Source organism: Gloeophyllum trabeum, assembly GCF_000344685.1.
Source record: "Gloeophyllum trabeum ATCC 11539 unplaced genomic scaffold GLOTRscaffold_00007, whole genome shotgun sequence".
In the NCBI taxonomy this organism is placed as follows: domain Eukaryota; kingdom Fungi; phylum Basidiomycota; class Agaricomycetes; order Gloeophyllales; family Gloeophyllaceae; genus Gloeophyllum; species Gloeophyllum trabeum.
In genome coordinates, this window is record NW_006920416.1 from 1,241,944 (window position 1) to 1,257,421 (window position 15,478).

General features: G+C 52.4%; 5 protein-coding genes across 5 annotated transcripts; 2 read left to right on the forward strand and 3 right to left on the reverse strand.

The window, feature by feature from the left end:
* Window positions 1–442: 442 nt before the first annotated feature.
* Window positions 443–3,065, reverse strand: GLOTRDRAFT_61251 (uncharacterized protein). Its single transcript, XM_007868263.1, has 13 exons — window positions 2,711–3,065; window positions 2,583–2,640; window positions 2,415–2,507; window positions 2,244–2,343; window positions 2,125–2,196; window positions 1,597–1,727; window positions 1,387–1,542; window positions 1,261–1,328; window positions 1,149–1,207; window positions 945–1,081; window positions 844–889; window positions 639–789; window positions 443–583 (listed from the first exon to the last, which is right to left on the reverse strand). The coding sequence occupies exons 1-13, from the start codon at window positions 3,017–3,019 to the stop codon at window positions 518–520; spliced, it is 1,446 nt and encodes a 481-aa protein (XP_007866454.1). The 5' UTR covers window positions 3,020–3,065; the 3' UTR covers window positions 443–517.
* A 311-nt stretch (window positions 3,066–3,376) lies between these two features.
* GLOTRDRAFT_76675 (uncharacterized protein) lies at window positions 3,377–5,319 on the reverse strand (the record flags this gene model as incomplete). Its single annotated transcript, XM_007868264.1, has 11 exons — window positions 5,168–5,319; window positions 4,770–4,831; window positions 4,683–4,713; window positions 4,520–4,630; window positions 4,371–4,464; window positions 4,285–4,318; window positions 4,110–4,227; window positions 3,976–4,047; window positions 3,898–3,919; window positions 3,743–3,845; window positions 3,377–3,680 (listed from the first exon to the last, which is right to left on the reverse strand). Exons 1-11 carry the CDS (start codon window positions 5,264–5,266, stop codon window positions 3,377–3,379), a joined length of 1,050 nt encoding a protein of 349 aa, XP_007866455.1. The 5' UTR covers window positions 5,267–5,319.
* Window positions 5,320–5,455: 136 nt separating this feature from the next.
* GLOTRDRAFT_138902 (ER lumen protein retaining receptor) lies at window positions 5,456–6,688 on the forward strand. Its single transcript, XM_007868265.1, has 6 exons — window positions 5,456–5,530; window positions 5,594–5,662; window positions 5,731–5,887; window positions 5,974–6,231; window positions 6,327–6,422; window positions 6,488–6,688. Exons 1-6 carry the CDS (start codon window positions 5,509–5,511, stop codon window positions 6,522–6,524), a joined length of 639 nt encoding a protein of 212 aa, XP_007866456.1. The 5' UTR covers window positions 5,456–5,508; the 3' UTR covers window positions 6,525–6,688.
* Window positions 6,689–7,078: 390 nt separating this feature from the next.
* On the forward strand, window positions 7,079–12,469 carry GLOTRDRAFT_106023 (uncharacterized protein; the record flags this gene model as incomplete). Its single annotated transcript, XM_007868402.1, has 11 exons — window positions 7,079–7,213; window positions 7,271–7,327; window positions 7,393–7,428; window positions 7,485–8,028; window positions 8,095–8,147; window positions 8,184–8,693; window positions 8,756–8,881; window positions 8,939–10,008; window positions 10,065–10,549; window positions 10,602–11,871; window positions 11,926–12,469. 11 exons carry the CDS (start codon window positions 7,079–7,081, stop codon window positions 12,467–12,469), a joined length of 4,830 nt encoding a protein of 1,609 aa, XP_007866593.1.
* Window positions 12,470–14,473: 2,004 nt separating this feature from the next.
* On the reverse strand, window positions 14,474–15,271 carry GLOTRDRAFT_106024 (uncharacterized protein; the record flags this gene model as incomplete). The annotated part of the gene is made up of 1 exon (XM_007868266.1): window positions 14,474–15,271. One exon carries the CDS (start codon window positions 15,269–15,271, stop codon window positions 14,474–14,476), a length of 798 nt encoding a protein of 265 aa, XP_007866457.1.
* Between the last annotated feature and the right edge of the window lie 207 nt (window positions 15,272–15,478).

Sequence of the window (15,478 nt, forward strand, 5' to 3'; positions counted from 1 at the left end):
GGCCAACCTATTTACGCATCACGGTTGTTAAGCGCTAAGCATCAAGAAACGGCCTTGAAATCGAAGTCCTCGCTCAAAGGACGTTGTTCCGTCCCATCTCTCTCACCAATATTAATGGAGTTCCCACGCTGAATCGACCGGGTTCTTTCTTCCTATGGATGGCCGCATGGCAGGATATATGTCAACCAGAGCTCTAATCATCATTGCGCCCTATGAGATAACTTGACGGACCTTCACTGCGAAACACTTGGTTGTCGACTGTTCCGTCCATCTCCTCAAGGAAGCAGGATTCGGACGCATGCACGTCGACGATCAGACTCCTGGCGGGAAGCTGGGCAGGCTCAAAAGGGACGAGACGAGAGATAATTTTCATGGGCGTGTTCCGCGGAATGAGAGCCCCGATTCTCAACGCAGGAGATTTTGAATACGTCAGAACGGAGGACGAGGATGAACATGATATGCACCGATTACCCTGCGACTGGTATATTACCTTCAATATATAGCAATTTTACACTCATTAATCCGTTCTTCCGTCTTCCCAGATGCGTCTGATAACGTCCGTCAGACCTAGCTCCCTCTCGATCTAACCAGGGTATCATGATGCATAAGAATGCGGGAATACTTTGTGGGATGCGTACCTCTCCTCTCAGTTCGGCATCCTCCTTCCCGACACTACTTCGGAAGAACTTGTCAATTTCTTCGAGAGAGACGCCAGCAGTCTCAGGGACAGTGTACGTTGACCACAGGTAGCCGAGAAAACAAGCCGTGGAGAAAACCATGAATGTCCATCTGCCAAAATATGTCAGTGGTATGTAGGTAAGGCAGCAGCGAGACATAACTTACGCAGGTGAAAGCTCGATTAAACCCGGCGTGAGCAGGCCGATCAAAACTAGAAGTGAACAGTTCAGGATTACCATGAGGCAGATATTGCAAGAAACATTTACAATTGTTTGTCCAGTTACTCATGGTACTCAGCGCTACACCTTTACTCCTGATACTGGTGGGGAATACCTCTGATGGCAGGACCCATCCCACGGGGCCATACGATAGCCCGTAGGCAAAAGTAAACACGTAGAGGCAGCTGCAGCAGGCGCCAGTGAGTTAGACTCCGGATCCTGCCAAGATAATACGAGTGCAAAGGAACGGACGTTACAGCCACCCAAGCACCGGTTCGATGTCCCGCCCAGTCATCCGAGTCCTCGTGAATCTGTCGAGGCAGTAAGTGTTTCAGAGCTTAGACGGTGTGCAACATTTACACACCACCATGGCAATGACTAGATGAGCGCAGCCCATCACGATACTCCCGCCTCTGAGCAACGCCTTCCGACCTGGTCAAAAAAAAAAACAATTCAAAGAGGGGAACCACGAGGGGCGCAGGAGTCATACCCCAGTGGTCGATACCAGCTATCGCCGGAAAGACAGCCAAGAACTGCACGATACCCACTCCGCCTGCTACAAGCAAAGTCGCGTTCGAGGATCCAAGACCGAACGAGGAGAGCAGCGTAGGGCCGTAATAGAGAAGCGCATTGATACCTGACCATTCTGTGTGTCCCATCATGAGCGAAGTAAAGCAATGAGCATAGTAAGGAAGCGCACGCTGGATCACCATGACGATCACACCCACCATCGTCCTGTCGCGGTACTTGGTGGAGAGGAGCCTCCGCCAGCCTTTCAGCTCAGCGATAAGCCATGGGTCTTTCACGGATGCTCTTCCTTCCATGTAGGCTCTGCGTTCGAGAAGCGTAGCCTCTGCCTGTACTTCCAGTACCTCAATCTACAGAACCCTCGTGATATGGATTGTCAGCCGCATGTCGTTCTATGAAATCACGTACATCGACAAGGGCCCTGTTCTCTTCACCTCGGAGTCCGATGAGGGCCACACGGGCATCCTCTACCTTACCTTGGGCTATCAGGAGCCTGGGTGAAGGCGGGAGCCAGAAGACACCGATGGCGAGAAGGATAGCCGGGATCAGAGGAATAGAGAGGGGCAGGACATATGACAGTCGGCTCTCAACTACCGGCATATTTCATGTGTTTGGTCTCAATCGAGATAATGTGCACTCACTCGAGCGGGTGGCATACCCAACCCAGAAGCCCGCTACACAGCCTACAACTATGGAGAACTGCTCGAGAGCGAGCAGAGAGCCTCGAAGTTCAGGTGGCGATATTTCCGTTATGTAGAGAGGAGATAACGAACTGCTGGATCTGAGCGGCGAGTATATCATCGGAAGCAGCACGCGCACCTGAGTGCTCCGACGCCGATACCCGCTAGACCGCGACCCAAGACTAACCAAAATATGGAAAGGGCAAATGCCTGGAGGGCGGTTCCGATGATGAATATGACTAAGTATCATGGATTGAGATGGCTGAGCGGTTGATAGGAAAGAGAACAGAGTGGCGAGAAGACTACGCACTACATGCCCAGAATATAGCAGACTTCCGAGAGTAGTGGTCCGCTAGCCCAGAGAGTAGAGCGCCGACAAGAGCCCCCAGGTCGAGCGAGGCAGCTGCAGAGATGTCAATGGGCTCAGTCGCTGCCGCCCGAGAACCATGAACAGGGTGCTGCTAGAGAAACAACGTACTGAGGACCCCCTTCTCCCAAGCACCTACCGGGAACCGTAGGAGAAACTCTTTCATAACCTGTGCCACAGCAACGCGTAGAATGGATGGACAGTTATTTGTGGACCATGCTACACGCTTGGAGACATACCAGTACATTGGCTATCACTCCCTGGTCATACCCAAACACCCAGCCTCCTATACTAGCAAACAGAGCGCACCCCAGCGCGTACTTGTTATGCAGGAGACCTAGGAGTCCCGATGGGCCGTATGCGTATGTATACGTCAAGTCCACATCGTCCTCATGCTCGTGAGAGTCCGAATCAGACGCAGAGTGCGGTAGACTTGTAATTGAAATGCGCGCATTGGAAGAGATGGATACGGTGGCGGTTGTGCCCTCCGTTCCAGCTTGCCTGGTGGAAGGCCGCAGCAAAGGCTGCGCGTCCAAGTCAGATGCCATTGGTAACGGTAGTAATGTACGATTAGGTGTGAAAGTTGAGTATCACGACGACGAGCAGGCCATGAAGGACGCGGCCATATATCCGTCAACGGGGGACGAGTGGCACTGGCGCAGGCTGGCGTGGTGTAATTATAAAGCAGGATGTAAAGCAGCGCTAGCCTCGAGCTCACCGCCACCATCAGGGAGAACACCCGATACGCACGTGTGAAGACGGATCAATAACGCTTGTACTTCGAGACGTCGGAAGCAACAATGCAAGAAAGTTTGTCGAGAGTCAGGGGAAGCCAAATAAACATTTTGTGTAGCATCAGAAAACAGTCATATATACAACCCTGTGTCCACACTCCCGAGACCAGCTCAGAACCTCTTGCTATCATAAAACACCCCGCCGAACCCATTCCTTCCCCCAAACATCCCCCCGGCGCCGCCCATGCCGAAGCCGCCGCCCCCACCATACCGCTGCCGCCGCTGGTACTCCTGGTAGCCGAACCACCCGCCCGCGCACACGCCCGCGAACAGGAAGAGCTTGAGGAAGAACCACGTCCACGAGCCACCCTCACCCGTGCGCGACGAGCTGCCGCCCCAGAGCTTCGTGCGCAGCTTGTCGCGCGGCGCATCTTTGGGGGAGAGGATTGCGGAGTAGGTCGATACGGAGATGATGCTGAAGTACGAGAATGGGAGTAAGCGGTGAGGGGATTGAGGCTAAGCGAAGGGGGTGCGTACTCGTGGTTGTCGGAGACTGCCCCGGTTAGGGCGGAGAAGCCGAGGAAGGGCGCTTGTGGCAGGCGGACACCCGTTAGTGAGAAGCAATCCGTCCATTCGCCCCCTGTTAACGACTTGTCAGGTATCTCACTTCACAGACAAATACAGCCACAGACAAGCTCTGTATTGACTCTTAACCTGCAAGACGCGAGAACGGGTCAGCTGCAATAAAACTCGGATTCACGGGGACGAACATCAAGATACCCCTCCTCCTTGAAGTAGGTGATCCTGAGCCTCGGAACGATGTTCGTCAAGCGATAACTAGCCTACAGTGTCAACCAAAGTTGAGCACGCGCGACTCACTCTACGGGTTGAAGGGGGTACTCACAGAGCAGGCGCCGATATTAGTCGATTCGCCGTCATTGTCGTGGTCATATTCGGTCTTCCCATCTCCAAGCATCGCGACGATGCGAGGGAATGAATATGAATGGCGAGCATTAGCGTACCTGAATGAAGCTCAAGCACTTAGCAACGTATTCCAGCACTGGGATCGCCTGCCTTACGTATCCAGGAAGATCCCAAGGCCCTCAAACTTGTCTTGATGGTCGTAGTGAGCACGAATCAACCGGTACAGGGAATGGCTACCCACCGATACTCCCGAAGACGGGACCTGGCTGTGCGCGGTCTTTTGTTAGCCACACGGCCATACCGTCACCAAAGAGATGATTCGATTCCCCGGATACCTGCAGATCACAGGTGACTGGAAGTTGACACAATTTGGAACAGCATCGCGCTCACTTTGAATTCGACTTCGATGACGAAGTTGGAGGTGGTCAGAGGCAGTCGCGTCCACAACCAGCCCATTTCTGAAGGGCGGTTACGCGTGAGGCGTATGTGCTTGTTAGTGTTCTGTGGGAGGTTAGATGTCGTCCTTGCACTATGTAGCGTAGAGGATACACACGACGATGGCATCTGCGCCGAAGTCCCACCATCTACATTGAGGAGGATGAGCTATTAGACATGTCAGGCGGGAAACAAAATTACAGACCGATTTTGCAAGTCTTGGTCAATATATGGAGGGTAGATGGAGTGGGTGCGCAGGTTCACAGTCTGCATGTGGATAATTAGAAGTAGATCGAGGTGACGGGCTGGATTTGAAAGGTGAATACCCTCTCCCTCCTCCTTGGTAGACCAGTACTCTCGTTCCACACCGCATAGTGGAGCTAGTACTTAGGAATGGCCGTAGTCATCCAGTACGGCTGCCTTCCATACGACAGCACTGTCTTAGAAAGCTATCTGCCGGATGACCACCGTACTGGCGTGTCATCTCGTACACCCTCGCTCATTCGGCGCTGATAGAACAGTTCATTCTCTACCTTTCCGCATTTCACAGTCTTACATCCTCCCTTCCACGACCAGCCCTAGTCCAGAATGAAGCCGACTCACCCTCTCAATAGTCCTATTCGCCATCTTCGTGTTGTCCTCCCATGCTGCCAGAGCCCCGCCTGCAAGCAGGCCAACATATAGAAGTAATCGACAAAGCATGTTTCTGGCTGGTCAGACGGCAAGGAACGAACGGAATGCAAGCCAGCAACTGGAATCAAGACGCGACCAACGCCAACGCGCCAGCAATTACCGGGTGCTATTTCAGCATCTCGGCAGAACAACATCCGAGCATTGGTATGAAGTAGACATTCCCACGCTGGGGAACACGTCGCGCTGCTCACCGTCTTTGCCAACGACCACCTTGCTGCCCTAAACGCTGCCGACGACGTCGACGAGCAGTCATGAATATTTTCAGGTTTTTTGGTACGTGTTTGAGTTTGGTTTGACTCTACGTAAGCTGACATGAATTTGTCTGGTGTGATGTAGGCGACTTGTCGCATCTGGCGTCGATATTCATCCTCATACATAAAATCACGACAACACGATCATGTCGAGGTCAGCACTGTCCTTTCGAGAAGAGTGCTTAATGAAGTCCCAACATATGGTGCTTTGGGTGCGGGCAGGTATCTCGTTCAAAACGCAGGCGCTATATGTCACCGTCTTCGTCACGCGGTACCTCGACCTGTTCACGTCCTACGTCTCACTGTACAACACGGTCATGAAGATCTTCTTCATTGCGAGCAGCTGCTACATTTTGTACCTGATGAGAGTTAGATACCGGTGCGTTGCGCTTCACTCTCGCATTGTATCGTTGTACTCAATACATTCCTTGATCTTGCCGCCACCTGCTTCGTATGAAACTCCAGACCAACCAACGACCCCTCCATTGACACGTTTCGGTTGGAATACCTCGTCGGCCCTTGTGTTGTCCTCGCTCTGATCTTCAACTACGGATACAACCCAACCGAGTTGTTATGGTCCTTTTCGATATTCCTGGAATCCGTCGCTATCCTACCGCAGCTGTTTATGCTGCAGCGGACTGGAGAGGCAGAAACGATTACGACGCATTACTTGGCTGCTTTAGGTGCATACCGGGCCTTGTACATTCCCAATTGGATCTACCGGTGAGTATGCTAAGCCAAATGGCTGGGACGCTTTATGCCATGACCATACCGCGCCTTGTCACTCATTCTCGCAACTTCGTCTTTCTTTCGCACAGGTACTTCTCCGAAGGCTACGTCGACCCGATCTCAGTCACGGCAGGTTTAGTCCAGACCGGACTTTATTTAGACTTCTTTTACGTCTACTTTACGAAGTGCGTATCATCCCAGAAAACGCCTCCTGGTACTCGCATCTGACTCCTATCACCCGCACTTGCAGAGTGTTACAAGGCCAGAAATTTGAGCTGCCCGCATAATAGCGCAAGGTGTAGATGGAGGTGGCGGGTGCGCGCGAGTCTGGGACTCGTCAAAAGCCTGCGGCAGGGGGGCAGGTGTACACGGACTACATTACAGTATACATAGTGCAGTAAATACTTTGCAAACGCTTTCCTGATCCTTCCAGCATAAGCATTCGATCCAGTCTTCCAAAATGAGGTGAAAACACGCGTTGTGTTATGGGCGCGAACGCGAGCTATGTATACTCGACTTCACACTGCGGGGTGGATGGCACGCGCGGCCAAACAACGGAATCACGTCTAAATGCGAAAATGCATGTCGCCCCGGGGCTTTCATCGCACGGCGAGGACGGGGCTGCCGATTCGCGCTGCACGGCTGAAACTCTGGTGTACTGCCCGCTCTGGCTGTTCTGCGCACCAAGAATCTCTTCGAACCGTGCGAGATTGGGCGAGATTGATTGTGGACGCCTCAAGTTCCGCTTACCGCATACCCACCGGGAGGCGTTCGTCTCATGGTTTGACTAGGCCGCGAGTGGTCTTGAATATATTTGGTTTGAACTTGGAACGCATACAATATGAAGGGGAAGAAGCGTGCGTCTGTGGCTAGTCCGGAGCGTATGGTCGATGAGAGCGTGGAGGCACGGCGAGTCGCTTTGGTGCAGGAGAGACAGGCGCAGCTTGAGTCTGTTTTCGACAGGCATGATACGCTGGTAAGCTGACATGGGATGCTGTCTCAAGTCTTTGTGCAATAAAGAGCGCTCCCGCAGGTCCGAGAAGCGTTCCACCTGGAGAAGTTCGTGTCGCTCCTCTCCTATGATCCTCAGGTACATCCATCCTGTCAGCTCCACGCGTGGCATGAGTGCCAACTCAGGCATGTGCGTCTCTCTAGGTTGCAAAAGAGGACAATTCGAATGTGTTCCGAGAGGTGCGTGACGCTGCCCGCGTACCATCGCGCGTAACAATAACGCGTTTGGACCTTAGTACAAAGCGCAGTATGATTTGTTGGACAAGGCCGCGACCGCGTCAGGCTCCTCGAGAAAGACGCGGAGAGCGCACTCGGAGAGGTTCGACTATCTCACCGGCGCGGCGGGTCCATCCACTCCCACTTCAACATCTCCTATCAAGAGGCAGACCGCTCAATCGAAGAAATCGAGAACACCCGCCCCCAAAGGTGATGACGCGGTAATCTGGGATATTCTGGCATCTCGTAAGGCTAAAGGCAAAGGCAAAGCATCTGATGGCACCCCTTTGTCTTCACCAGCGAAGGGTAAGGGCAGACAAGATGAAGCCGAGGAGCCCGAGAGTATCGTGACTGTCTATCGCCCGTCTAAAAAGAAGACCGGGGAGAAGAGCATTGTATCCCCTGCCGTGAAAAGGTCTACGCTGGATGAAAGCAGTGGTGATGCTTTCTCGAAACATCCTCGCAAGCGGCGGAAGACGGAGCCTATGCTTCCAACTTCTCAGTCGTGGACGGATGAGAGCACCGTGTCTAGCGCGACTTCAAATCAAGATATGCCGCCTCCAGGTGCCCCAACAACAAAGCGTGCTGGCCGGCCTCGTGCATCTCATGGATTGCAGAGTCATGAAATAGACACCACAGAAGGATCCCTGGCGTCGAGTACTGTAGGTTCGAGGACTCTCCGAGCACGACACTCCACGACTGCGCTGGACACGAGCAAGCCTTCTCTAGCCCGTCGCGTAACCCTCATCGTGCGGAAACCGCCGCCTACGCTAACCAATCCGCGGCAACGACCCCCGCCTGCACCTCATGGGAAGTCGTTGTCGTCCTTCCTCACATCTTACTCGATGCTGGAGCAAGGTGACGTCGATTCTGAGAGACTGCATAGGATGGCATCCCGAGACGCGCGACTGTGGTCTAAGTACGATACGCTTCGCAAGGAAGGTAAGGTGGTAGATATGGATATAAGGCACCTGGGTGGCGGACGAATGCAACCTTCCCATTCCGATGATCCATGGAGTCATATCGTCAGCACCATCAGCCACAGTAGTCGCCGCCGGTATCCTAGCGGCCAGCATATCGCTGGCCAGATCGCGAGCAGGATTAGGGCTTATTGGGAGGGCCAGAGTATGCGAGACGACAAGGTGCGGGCCCAGGAGGAAAAGCGCCTGCGCGCTCTGGCTAAGGCGACTATCCGGATGGTCACTGCCGAGTGGAAGAAGGCTGTATTTGTGCGTCCTCGAATCCCTGAGTGTTTTTAGCAAGTGCTGAGCTCTAATTATCGTGGATGTAGCATATTCGCGAGCAAGAGCGACTTCGCCTTGAAGAAGAGGAGAGGCGCCGTGGCCGGGAACATCTAGACGCCATTCTTGACCAGTCGGGTCAAATCCTTGAGGCTCAGCATGGCGACCTTGCTAGGGCTGAGTCTGCTCGCTCTGGCAGTCGCTCGAACAGCATTTTCTCTGGGTCCCACCAGGATGTTGACATGGATAGAGACGAAATCGAACAGAGCGACCAGGGCGAGGAGATGCAAGCTTCGGACTTGGAAGAAGATAGTGAAGATGATCCTGCTGAGGGGGAGGATGCGTCGCAGCTCGATACAAGCGCCCTACTTAACACCGAAGCTTGGTCCGTACCCCGCTCGGCATCCGAGACCACCGCCTCTCAGTCTCCAGACTTCCTCCAAGATTCTGACGATGCGCCAGAAGCATCTACCATCCTCGTCGAGTCCCCCATGGCCGTAAATTTGCCTTTGAAGCCTCCAGACATGCCTACGTTTGACTACGTTCAAGACCACGTCTCGTATATTGAGCGCCAGTTATTCAAGGAGGCTGATAATATACCACGCCGGGACCACTCACGTTCGCCTGTGCCTCGGAAAGCTGTCCGATTGGTCGACCATCGGAATCCATCCTCCCAATCTCCACCACAACCACCAGGAAATGCGGACGGCTCCGAAGCCATTTCGAAAGAAGTTATCAGTGTCCAGCATGCGGACATAGCAATTGAGGATGCTACTCAACCCGATGCTATACAATCCGAAGCTTCATCCCAGTCGCCAGACCTAATTAAGGACATCTCCCATGAACTGAAATGGTCCACGCTCCAGGACGCTGCGCACGATAATGTATTGTCAACACTTGGAGAAGAGACCAAAATTGCAGAAGAGGACGTAATCACGACCCAAGAAGTTCTCTCACCGCGCAATACGGACAGCGGCCTTGCATTCTCTGAGGTATTTCAGTCGGAAGTTCCTTCCAAGCCTGAAGCACCTGTATACGATTCTGTACCTCCTGGCTCCATGGAGGAACCCGGTACCGACGAGGAATATGGTGACGAAAACAACAGTGAGGAGGATGCGCGCGTGCCGGCGTATCTACGTCCTTTTGCTGTCGCGCCCGTGGATTGGGATCCTCAAGACAGGATCAAACCACCCTTACTGTTACGCGGCGTGCTCCGCCCATACCAACAAGCTGGTTTGGAATGGCTCGCCAGTCTTCATACGAGCCATCTGAATGGCATCCTCGCCGACGAGATGGGCCTGGGGTGCGTCTAGGATGTCCTGTCATTCCTCACTTATTGAACTGACGTTCCTGGTACAGGAAGACAATTCAGACCATTGCTTTGCTAGCTCACCTTGCTTGCGATCGCGGCATATGGGGACCACATCTCATCATCGTCCCCACCAGTGTTATATTGAACTGGGAAATGGAATTTAAGAAATTCTTGCCTGGCTTCAAGGTCCTGAGTTACCACGGGCCGACTAAGCGTCGCAAGGAGCTGCGTCAAGGCTGGAGTAATAAATATCATTTTAATGTTTGCATAACCTCGTACACTCTGGCCAGCAGAGACGCCCATATTTTCAAGCGCAAGCCATGGTATTACATGATACTGGACGAAGCACATATGATCAAGAACTTCAAGTCTCAGAGGTGGAATATCCTTCTGATGTTCCGCTCCTTTCGTCGCCTCTTACTCACTGGTACGCCCTTACAAAATAATCTCACTGAGCTTTGGGCACTCCTCCAATTCCTGATGTCGGGAACCGATTTCGCTAATGTGCGAGAATTCAGCGAATGGTTCGCAAGTGAGTCCTTCTCTCATGATCATCAACCAGGTGCCTTACGTCCGGCATACAGATCCTTTGGAAAAAGCTGTAGAAGCTGGTAATGCTATCGATGAGGAAACACAACAGCGTGTAGCCAAGTTGCACACCGTTTTGCGACCTTACCTCCTTCGGCGCCTCAAACGAGATGTCGAAAAAGAACTCCCTAGCAAGTATGAGCATGTTGTTCTTTGTCCACTGTCCAAACGGCAGCGCTTTCTGTATGACGAATTCATGTCTCGACGACAGACGCGTGATGACTTACAGTCGGGGGTGTACCAGAAGATCGCGAACATCCTAATGCAACTACGCAAAGTCTGTAATCATCCAGACCTGTTCGAGGTGCGATCGATCGTTACTTCTTTTGCTATGCCTCGGTCTGCCATCAGCGGCTTCGAAGTCAAAGAGCTTCTTCTGCGTCGGCGCCTTCTAGCCGAAGCTGACGAGGAGAAGTTGAACATGAATCTTCTGGGCCTTGAGTTCATACAGCACCAAAACTGCTCTGTGCTGGCGGCACTGGCAACCAGACGACTGGATGGGACATCGCGGCTGCCACTAATCACTGAATTACCCGGAGAGCCTCCTCCGAAGGATACTCGTACAATAGCGGGCTGGAAACGGTACAGGGCGTACCAGCACAGAGCCGCCCAAATAGGTCGCTGGACGCACATCGCATATCTCAATCGCCTACGGTGTGCTCCCCTCCCAATCTATAGCTCGGAGCTCCTCAATGTCCTAGGCGGCATGTATCTGCCGATTGTACCTCTGTCCTGTCTAGACCGGCGGAACGTGTTCCCCGATACACCCAATCCTGTGAACGCTGCTGTGAAATCATACAGGGACCGCTCTGGAGATATGACTGGTGTCGTGGATCGTTTCGCCTTTGTGACGCCAGCCGCGGTTGCCCTCGATCTACCTCGTATAACTCTATCTGGCAGCGAAGAGGCTGTCGAGGCATTCTCGGGCGACATCGAATTCGACGGTTCACTCCACAGAGCCGCGGTGAAGTTGCAGATTGCGTTCCCAGACCCTGCTCTCCTGCAGTACGATTGTGGGAAGCTGCAGAAGCTGAGCGAATTGCTGAAGGAGAGGAAGGCTGGTGGTCACCGTTGTCTGATCTTCACCCAGATGACGAGGATTCTCGACATCCTGGAGATTTTCTTGAACCTACATGGGTACTTGTACCTTCGACTAGATGGGGCCACGAAAATCGAGGATCGTCAGTACATCACTGAACGCTTCAACGCTGACCCTCGGATATTATGCTTCATTTCTTCATCTCGTTCTGGTGGCGTAGGCATAAAGTATGTGATTATCAGTATAGTGATGTTCAGGCCATTGACCGCTCGTCTCCTTAGCCTTACAGGCGCCGATACCGTGATCTTCTACGACAGCGATTTCAACCCTCAGATGGACCGCCAATGTGAAGATCGTGCTCATCGCATAGGCCAGATCCGAGACGTGCACATCTTTCGATTCATCTCGGAGCACACAGTGGAGGAGGCACTCCTGCGCAAGGCGAACCAGAAGCGTAATCTGGACGACCTTGTTATTCAAAAGGGTGAATTCGACTGGCGGAGGCTGTTTGAAGAGGACGGGAAGGATGAGACGGCTTTGACGAGGGCAATGGGTGAGCTCGAGGACGTCGAGGATCGCAGGGCGGCGCATGTCGCGGCAAGAGAGGAGATTGAGATGACCGGTGCAGACGAGGCGGACTTTGAGACGACGGATGCCGGTACCAGCACGGGTCCCCCTGCCAAGGCCTCCCCTCTTCACGGTGCTCGCGAGGGAGAGGTGGAAGTGGAAGAAGCAGAGGAGGTAGAGGACGAGGGCACGACCGTGGACTACATGCTTTCGTTCGTGCGGTTCGATTATGACTTCTTCAGAGATTGGAAGATATGACGTCTTGCATATATTTATGACTTCGTTGTTCGCCGGTGGGCAAACCGTTCGCCCTGACCTTGTCGTACGCGCGGTGCGAGGGTTCCGACCATTCCGATTCCCCTAGAATTCCGATTCCCCTAGAATCGGTTTACTGTTCAGTCGTTGTATAGGGCTCTCTGGTGATCGAAAATTGCCAGCGTTGAACAGGGGGTATACCCCTTATAGCCCAAATTACCTTAACTGTAACGGGAGCACCCTCCTTAAATGGAAGGTCCACCGATCCAAATCTTACCACCATCAGCAAATAGGAGCTATTACCTCTCATGTCAATAATTACCGTTTGTGAATAGGGACTAATTCCAGATATGTAGTGTGGTCTCTGCGCGGCACGATCCTTTCAAGATCTCGGGCCAATGGCACTGTCAGGCATCCCCCGGCTGTGAGTGGAATTGCGCCAATGGCAAGTACCCTGCTGCCTATGGCACAAGATTGGTAAGTTACATACGAGGCATAGTACTGGCAGCATTGAGGCCTCAGCCTGACGACGTGCATCTCAGCTACAGTATGCATGTGCACTGACTCGATAGTAATGCTACCCGAGTGTAGTACTGAAGTAAATAGTGTATTGTGTATTGAAATAACTGTACTTGACACCGAGTATAGGATGATTGAAGGTTCTAGCCACACACAGTTATGTTTGAGAGTTACGAACTTATATGATTTAGTATCACTGAGATCAACATATAATAACTAGGAGTATTCTTGATGCCGCGCAGTGCCCGGGAGGCTAGAGACTATTTACCTACTTGTAGAACCCTTGCCACTCGTTTACCTTACGAGGAATCGGACCTGGCGTGCCGCGCAGCGCCGAATACTTCCCAAGTTTGCAGCCACAGCGCCCGGCGGAAGCTTAGAATTGCGGTCTGTGACGGCTACTCCGCGGACTCGCTGTACGGCGGGCCGGGTTGATCCGCCCGACCGTCGTGCGGCGTGTCGGAAAAACTCACCTTAGGCAGGAGCGATTTGATGACATAATAACTTAGATAGCCCATAAATGTGAAGGACTAAAAGGACTAGGTAGGCTTCATCTGTCGGATGCTGCTCCCTTTAATCCAAAATTAGATGTATTCGAATTGCGTGAGAAATCCCTAACCTCTGCAGAGTATCACCAGAGGCTCTGGCCGACCATCTCGAGACCGCAGGGAGAGATACTAAATCATGTATTTTCTCCTACATAATGCTGCCTTGGTGCGTACTTTAAGCTTACTTGGTATACCTGACACAGCTCGGGATGAGGGATTAATTAAAGGATATTGGGATAGATGCCAATCCATCGTCATATAATATATATTAAATAGCCTGGACATCGTGCATCGGTACATACATCAATGCGCAATGTAACTGGAGCTAAATGCATTTAGTAGACTCTTTAAGACATATAGGAATACAAACGATGGTGCAAGAAATGGTTTTACCTCCATTTTCGTATTTAATGTAGTGGGAGATATGCGGCGGATATATCCCAGCGCTCCTCGGAGACGGCCGAGAGAGGCTGTCTGGCCAATGAGAGCTCTAATCCTCGTCGCCTCGTAAAGGCACGATCTGGTTAGCCGAAAGCAGTGGTCCCTGCGGTGCAGGGACCACCCATCTTTGATTTTTTCCCGATGACTGGTAATAGGGTAATGAGGTAGAAAAGAAAAGAAAGAATATGATGTAGGGAAAAATAATCAAAGGAGGCTTCAGGCGCATACAGACATGCTCAATGCCAGTGCTGATAGACGAACAAGTACATACAACAACAGAGATGTGAAACAGGATTTGAAGAATACAGACTCAAAAAGGAGTATAATCACGATAGACAGCAGTGAAGAGGGAGCTGGGCAACAGACCTGTACAAACACACGACGCGAAGGGCAAAGTAAAGAAACGGGTGGGCACAGGGCACATGAAGTGCATGCCATTATTGGAACACACATAGCAGGCACGGGGCACAAGAAGTGCATGCCTGAAGGAATCGAGTGGTCATGCTGCCGTAGGATCTCCGGTTGCCTGACCGCCGAAGACAAAAGCCTGTAAGATTACAGGATGCTTTCGGACATAGATCTCCCAGGCATTCGAGGACCAGCGGCCCATCCGACGAATATTTTCCGGTGTGACTCCAGTCATTGCTAGGAAAGTCGTACCGCCGCAGCGCATGGAATGGCCGGTCAACTTTGGTCGAAAACGTCGGAGCCTACGCATGAACCATTCTCGTGTCGGGACCGACCCATCTTCACGTAGCCAAAGTTGGGGTCGAAAACCAGCTAGGGCATCTCGAGAGGAGATGTAGGACGTGAATACTCTCACCGGGTCTGGTCTGTTCGACTGGGCTCGTATGAGGATGGAATTACTCTCAAAAAGATCAGCTTTATGTGTTGGTAGGGTGAATTGATAGTGACTGCGGTGGTATGTGACGTTGTCGCGGAGCGTAAGCTTTCGCGGGTCGCGCAGCACAGGATTGTCGGAGTGGACGAGTTCCCCTAGGCGCATCAATGCATAAAAGCCGGTGAAGACGAGTGCTAGGAATAGTTTGTCGTCATGCGAGGTTGAAGAGTGAAGGGCATCGTGGATGGTGCCGAGGTCGTCCACAGACATAGGTTGGGCTCGCGAGACAGGTTGGCTGTAGCGCCGTTTGCACCCACGCAAAGTTCTCGATACAAGACGACTTTTGCGGGCTTCGCGAACGTGAGGAAAGTAAGACTCCAAGCCGCTGCATATTCCGGAAAGGTATGAGTCGACAGAGCGGGGTTCAATGTGGGCGGACATGTACGTGACATACATCAGGAAAACAGATATATTACATAGTCATGGCCTTGACTATGAGTACACGAAATGCAATCCTCCCAACAAACCTGAGGACGCGCATTACGTAACGGGGCCCCGCGCAGCGCGAAGCGTCACTCCGCAGGGCAGCGCGGGGGTTAGCCTATGCCTGGCCGTATATAGATAACAGTAGACACTGTGTGCGATATATAAAATTGGACATCT

Bases quoted from the DNA above. Each gene is read 5' to 3' on its own strand.
- GLOTRDRAFT_138902 (XM_007868265.1), top strand. From the start codon at position 5,509: ATGAATATTTTCAGGTTTTTTG. The intron at 6,232-6,326 runs GTGAGTATGCTA...TCTTTCGCACAG, and splicing joins ATTCCCAATTGGATCTACCG to GTACTTCTCCGAAGGCTACG. The intron at 6,423-6,487 runs GTGCGTATCATC...CCGCACTTGCAG, and splicing joins TTTTACGTCTACTTTACGAA to AGTGTTACAAGGCCAGAAAT.
- GLOTRDRAFT_61251 (XM_007868263.1), bottom strand. From the start codon at position 3,019: ATGGCATCTGACTTGGACGCGCAGCCTTTGCTGCGGCCTTCCACCAGG. The intron at 2,197-2,243 runs GTGCGCGTGCTG...CAGATCCAGCAG, and splicing joins ATCGGCGTCGGAGCACTCAG to TTCGTTATCTCCTCTCTACA. The intron at 1,543-1,596 runs GTGCGCTTCCTT...TGGGACACACAG, and splicing joins GATCGTCATGGTGATCCAGC to AATGGTCAGGTATCAATGCG.